Consider the following 7,295-nt stretch of genomic DNA (forward strand, 5'->3'; position numbering starts at 1 on the left):
TAGATGTTCAGTTCCATTATATCCCTGTAGACTAGATATTCAGTTCTATTATATCCCTGTAGACTAGATGTTCAGTTCTATTATATCCCTGTAGACTAGATGTTCTGTTCTTTGTAATAAAACATGGACTACAATAAAATAATAAGTATTCTTGCAAGAACTTCTAGTTAACAACAGAGTATTTTACATGTATTAAAGATAGCTTGTACACGTGAACAAACTGATGGGATATTTCTAAGAAATAAAAGCTTCAATACCTGAACAGCAGCAGGAAGAACAAGTTCTGGAAAGCCTATACAGTGAGCCTGGGTCTGAAGATACTCCATCAGGAGTTCGTACAGTTGATCAACTACCCCATCTTTGAATCCATTTTCCTGTAGCTGAGATTTTGAGAGCTTCAGGGTACAGTAGAAATCAACCGGCTTCATGCTTAAAGACGTGTGTTTCTTATTGAAATCAACTAAGTCAAAAACCTAGAGGAAAGGAGCTCTACATCAGCAATAATTTCAAGATATTCTTTGGACAATCTTTCTTTATGTTTTTATACAAAACAGTGGTTAGAAAATTGCTCTCAACAGTTTAAGCTTTTTTACTATTATAGGTATGTTGGATTACATCTTTACCATCTCTGAGAATTCTAGTCAGGCTTTCCAATTTCTCTAATATTGGAACAGTAGACACAGAAATGTAAAGTTTACATTATAACATCAGGGAGACCATGAACCTTTTTTTTGGACACTTTAGTCAGTAATAATAATAATGGTCACTTCAAATGTACCACAAGACAACATTTACAGGTTCGTAATTTCATTCTGCAAGCTTTAGTCCTAACTTGTTTAAAGAAGACCTGGTTAAAATATTGTTTCATCATGCTTATAAAATATCTAGCACATATGAAAGGTTACATAAAACATTCAATAACAACGAAGAGTTTTTATGTAAGAATGACTTCCATATTTTTGTCATTGATAGAAAAGTTACTATTTATTTAAACAAATGAAGTGTTAGTACACCAGACACACTTGGAGTATCTAAGTATCCTGTAGTTATCAGGTTATCATATGTGAGTAAGTATTCTTTAATTGTTAAAAATAAGTTGAAGAATATTACTAAATACAGTTCAGATGTGTATTTAAACCTAATTGTTGCCCACAGTCTTCTTTTTGGATTTAAGGACTGAATTTCTACTTTACAATCATCATTTGTTGTTTATAGATTTATTCTTGCTATCAGCATGGCTACGTTTATTCCACTAAAAGAAAATGCAATAAAAAGAAGTGACACTGTTTTCCAATCTAATTTGTTTAAGTTCTTAGCAAGGGCCAATGATAAACAAAGCCTCCGAATGAACAAGAGCTAACTCAATTACAAGCTCAATTCTAAGATTAATGTTAAGTGATACTAAACTGATTCTATTTTTACAAAATGTTGCCATTTGTTAGAAACCATTTTATAAAGGATATAATACAACTGAACATCTAGTCTACAGGGATATAATAGAACTGAACATCTAGTCTACAGGGATATAATAGAACTGAACATCTAGTCTACAGGGATATAATAGAACTGAACATCTAGTCTACAGGGATATAATAGAACTGAACATCTAGTCTACAGGGATATAATAGAACTGAACATCTAGTCTACAGGGATATAATAGAACTGAACATCTAGTCTACAGGGATATAATACAACTGAACATCTAGTCTACAGGGATATAATACAACTGAACATCTAGTCTACAGGGATATAATACAACTGAACATCTAGTCTACAGGGATATAATACAACTGAACATCTAGTCTACAGGGATATAATACAACTGAACATCTAGTCTACAGGGATATAATAGAACTGAACATCTAATCAATAGGTATATAATAAAACTTGTTTAGGTGGTACAACGACACTACAGGTGTAAACAAGTAAAAAAGTTAGGTGGTACAACGACACTACAGGTGTAAACAAGTAAAAAGGTTAGGTGGTACAACGACACTACAGGTGTAAACAAGCAAAAATGTTAGGTGGTACAACGACACTGCACATTTAAACAAGAAATCATATTAAAAAAAGACACTAGAATTTTAATTCAAAATGTTTTCTTTAGTCAAAAAAACATTTTATATTTCTTAACAGCTGTTAAAAGCAACAGGTTCTTAGTTATTATTTCAGACTCTTTTTGTAAAATTAAACAAAAAATATATAATAGACTTAGAAGACTGTGTTAAAACATAATTAATACTTTTAGAAAGATGTATTTCCCACACCCCTTAAAATAATGAAACTAGCCTGTTCTTTTTTTGTTATCCCATGCAATAATTCATGGTCTCGAAGTTTTCTCCATGTAGTGTAGTATTTTGATAAGGGAGTTCCCTGTTCTTTAATTTTCTGCTCCCATTGGTTCTGGAATAAATTGTATACAATATAAAAGATTGGTTCAATTTTTAGTTAAGAAAATGCACTTAAGTTATAAATTTTGTAACATACTACAAGTTCAAAACAAAAAAATGATTGGTTACTTATGTTCAAAACAAAAACATGATTGGTTACTTATTTTTATCAAAAACACTTTATGTACTTCACTGCCAACTTGTTTTACTATCACATATTAATGATCACAAATGTATTTTGATTATAATATACCTTGTTGTAAAAATGTCAAGAAAAAGGACACTTATAAATGTAGGAGCTTATGTAAGGATATTATGAAATTACTAAACTGATTCTTGCTTATACAATACTAAAAATCATATTTTAATCTAGGAAAAGCCTTACAAGGATAATATGATTGTACTGGATTGATTCTGGTTTACATGAGAATTTCTTTTTAAGAACTAATGAAATCTATGAAAAACCCTAAAAGGTAGTGCCTGACGATGAACTAACTTACAAGCATCGACCTATATTCACCTCCATTACTCTCCATGAGGATAAAAAAAAATACTCTGGCATTAAAAAGTTTTGAAACTTATACATAGTTCCCAAGAGTATAAAACTTTTCCAATATTTGAGGAACTAAGCTTTTACAATAATATGTCAAAGAAGAATGTATGTTTGTGTCAATCTACACAACTTTGTTAATTTTCATGTTGTAAAACAAGGTGTAATTACTGTCAATTAACTAATTTGTTAATAGAGGTGTGAAAACATTATTTTAAAGACTACAAAAATGTATGTAGAAGATGATTCTCAAAAGAACCCGTCTTTCAAAATTTGTTCCAATACTACAACAGTAAAACTTCAACTTGTACATTATGCAACTTAGCATTACAAATTTTATCTTGTTAAACTTATCCATCTCAACAGAGTAAAATTTAAAAATATATTTTAGTGGCATCAACTTTTGATGAGATAAAATCTAATAAGGTAGAAACCATTCTGACTGAAAATATATATTTTATATAGACATTAAGAAAGTTAGAAAAAATGATTAGCAAATATAAAATTAATCTGTGCATCTTTTCTAACACTTCTAAAACACACATACCAAAGGTTCTAATTCAGTGATACTAAAGTTTGCATTTTTTCGGGATTCTACGATGAAATTGGAATTTTCTTCCATTTTGTTCAAAATCTGCTTCATCTGACGACAATAGTTTCCAATTTTGCATTTTTTGAGAAATTCTTTCAACTGTTAAAAGAATTGTTTAAAACAAATTAGCATAAAAACATATTTAATGTTTTGAAAACAATCTATGTCACTATTAGTACAGATAGATAAACACAGCCATGTGTCTACCATCAAATACTTGTAATTTCAACAGATAACAGAAAAATATTATACACTCACAAAAACTGAGATTATATGATGTCAGAATCAACAAATGAGATAAATCAATATAAATACAAGTAAATGTCAGGTGGTGTTCATGTGATGTCAGAATCAACAAATGAGATAAATCAATACAAATACAAGTAAATGTCAGGTGGTGATTACGTGATGTCAGAATCAGCAAATGAGATAAATCAATACAAATACGAGTAAATGTCAGGTGGTGTTTAAGTGATGTCACAACAGCAATGTTGAAAATAGCTTTAAAATGTGAGATCAAAAAGGCTTGTTTTATTTGCAAATTTCTATGGATTAGGTTCTTATATTTCTCAGAAAATTTCTCAATATAAGCAAAAATCTTTTTCTCCGAATAGTCAGACATTTTTAAGCCTTCAGCATTAGTTAGATAAAACATTTGATTATCGTATGTTATTTTTAAGCATGAGTTAAAACAGGGCTCGATTTTAAGGAAATTTCCAGGTTGTCCAGAAGGCTGTATTGGTGGTCCAAAAAAAATAATACACAGACCATCAAAAAAGATCCAATTATGATGAGACTAATGTACAAAGATCCTAAAAAAGACCCAACCATAAAAATGTTGATGTTTTTATGTCTCATTTATTTCCAAAACTACAACTAATGTTTAGTTGGCAATCTTGGATCTTTATTCAACTATGCCTTATTTCCCGAGAAGGTTTGTTACATTGGAAAATATAAGCCCAAACAATGCTAATGTTACATAGTATCTTAAGGAAACAAACAGTCAAGGACCTGTAAAACGTTCTAACCAGCTTGGCCTGCCCACCAAGTACAGCCTGTAGTAAGACTAGACTTGCATCAGAAATCTTACACATACTACTATACTGTAATATGTATACAATGCAGGAGTACTGCACATGTACACAATACACTGCTGATACATATTGTCATTCATACTCATGGTTTGTATTGACCTGGAGAGATAGGCAGAGCCAGCCTTATTTTACTTATTGTTATTTTGTTTCGTATTGATTAAACTTTCATATAATTTTTGTTTGCAGATATCATTATTATTATGTTTTATTTAATTCTTGGATTCTCCCACTTTTCTCATGTTAGCTAGGCTTTCTGTATTTTCTAAACTCCATTGGTCATGTCTGTCTAATGTTAGCCTTAGGCCTATATGTGCATAATTGGAAGGGGGTCACTGTTTCAACTGTGATGTTAACGATGAAAATTCTCAGTCTGATTTTGTAAATTTGATTGTTTTAGTTAGTACCGAAGGTTTATCAGTAAGAAGTTCAGACAGTCATGTTCGCTTTAATCTTAAACACCTATACTAGAAATTAATAATATTTGTGTTATCAGTGTTCGTTTTTGTTGTAAATTCCAGCCCGTCCACATATATATGCATAGAAAGATCATACAATACAATGTGTGGTAATGTAACAAACTGCACTGTATACACTGTACTGTGTTACCACACACAGCCATTCACACTCAGTTGAACTCCATACAAAATTTAAATGCATAAAGCAGCCCAGAAACAGCTTGTCCACAATAGGAAGGTTAGTGACTAAAAGAGACTTATTAGCCAATCACAAAAGCAAACTTTTCCTAACATTTTCAGCCCCTTCTGGTGGGTTGTACCAACATTTCTCTTGTATAAAGTATAATCTTTTTTTTTTTAAAAAAAATGGACCAAAAGATATTTTTGTGGGGTTAAAATTTTTGAGTTCATAGTTAGGGATATTACCAATGATTTTGAACGAGGATCAGAGTCAACATTACATGTGTAGTGTGGGCATGGATAAGTGTACAGCAGACTGTGATGCTGTTTTGAATAGGGGTCTGTTCTAGAGGACAACACAGGGGTTTAAGTCGGTCATCCGAGGAAGTTTTTAGATGTCTGAGATGACCATTAAATTGAGCCCTGTAAAAAGATATTACAAACCACAAACTTTCACTAAAACAAAACATTTCAGCACATTGTACTTCTTTGTTTCCAAATGTGTTTGAATTGAATAATTTTAACATCCATATTTGTATATATTACACACATAACTAATCTTTCAGCTTACTGATCTTGATAGTTTATTATCTCAGATTAAGCTTTACCCAGAAATGTGACAATTACAAATCTCAAATTGATTGTTTTAATTTTTAAATAGCTACCATTTCTAATGCATTAATTTTCACATTGGTGGTCAAGTATTCATGCATGATGGTCTTGGTTTTGTCCTCAAAAACAAAGGTTTCCTTTTCGGTCACATAAATTATCAATAGAATTTACTGTCCAAGCACACTAACCACTAGATCACATCCAACCAACAAAATCTACTGTTTAAGCACACTAACCACTAGATCACATCCAACCAACAGAATTTACTGTTCAAACACACTAACCACTAGATCACATCCAACCAACAAAATTTACTGTTCAAGCACACTAACCACTAGATCACATCCAACCAACAAAATTTACTGTTCAAGCACACTAACCACTAGATCATATCCAACCAACAAAATTTACTGTTCAAGCACACTAACCATTAGATCACATCCAACTGAGTTTACTGTTCAAGCACACTAACCACTAGATCATATCCAACCAACAAAATTTACTGTTCAAGCACACTAACCACTAGATCATATCCAACCAACAAAATTTACTGTTCAAGCACACTAACCATTAGATCACATCCAACTGAGTTTACTGTTCAAGCACACTAACCATTAGATCACATCCAACTGAGTTTACTGTTCAAGCACACTAACCATTAGATCACATCCAACCAACAAAATCTACTGTTTAAGCACACTAACCACTAGATCACATCCAACCAACAGAATTTACTGTTCAAACACACTAACCACTAGATCACATCCAACCAACAAAATTTACTGTTCAAGCACACTAACCACTAGATCACATCCAACCAACAAAATTTACTGTTCAAGCACACTAACCACTAGGTCACATCCAGCCAATAGAGAACATTTTTAAGCAAACAGTGTGTGCTAAATCAAATACTGTGAAGAGTTTTATTTTGTTTTTTTTAGTAAAGCATGGACTTGAATAAAATATGTTCTTTGTAATAAAACATGGACTAGAATAAAATATGTTCTTTGTAATAAAACATGGACTACAATAAAATATGTTCTTTGTAATAAAACATGGACTACAATAAAATATTTTTACTTGTTTACACCTGTAGTGTCATTGTACCACCTAACCTTTTTACTTGCTTACACCTGTAGTGTCATTGTACCACCTAACCTTTTTACTTGTTTACACCTGTAGTGTCGTTGTACCACCTAACCTTTTTACTTGTTTACACCTGTAGTGTCGTTGTACCACCTAACCTTTTTACTTGTTTACACCTGTAGTGTCATTGTACCACCTAACCTTTTTACTTGCTTACACCTGTAGTGTCATTGTACCACCTAACCTTTTTACTTGTTTACACCTGTACTGTCGTTGTACCACCTAACCTTTTTACTTGCTTACACCTGCAGTTCTATTCTACCTTCAAACTTTTAC

The 7,295-nt window shown here is 31.8% G+C and overlaps 1 protein-coding gene across 1 annotated transcript in view; it reads right to left on the bottom strand.

Annotated features, from left to right (window-relative positions):
• Positions 1 to 7,295, bottom strand: part of LOC106476402 (nucleolar complex protein 2 homolog) — a gene marked incomplete at its 5' end in the record, with an annotated part of 18,806 nt that overhangs the window by 1,181 nt on the left and 10,330 nt on the right. Inside the window, 2 exons of the mRNA XM_013937063.2 lie at positions 2,290 to 2,403; positions 3,488 to 3,631. Coding sequence (XP_013792517.2) covers positions 2,290 to 2,403; positions 3,488 to 3,631 — 258 coding nt within the window. The remainder of the gene's footprint in view (positions 1 to 2,289; positions 2,404 to 3,487; positions 3,632 to 7,295) is intronic.

Source organism: Limulus polyphemus, unplaced genomic scaffold (assembly GCF_000517525.1).
Source record: "Limulus polyphemus unplaced genomic scaffold, Limulus_polyphemus-2.1.2 Scaffold10469, whole genome shotgun sequence".
Taxonomy (NCBI): Eukaryota; Metazoa; Arthropoda; class Merostomata; order Xiphosura; family Limulidae; genus Limulus; species Limulus polyphemus.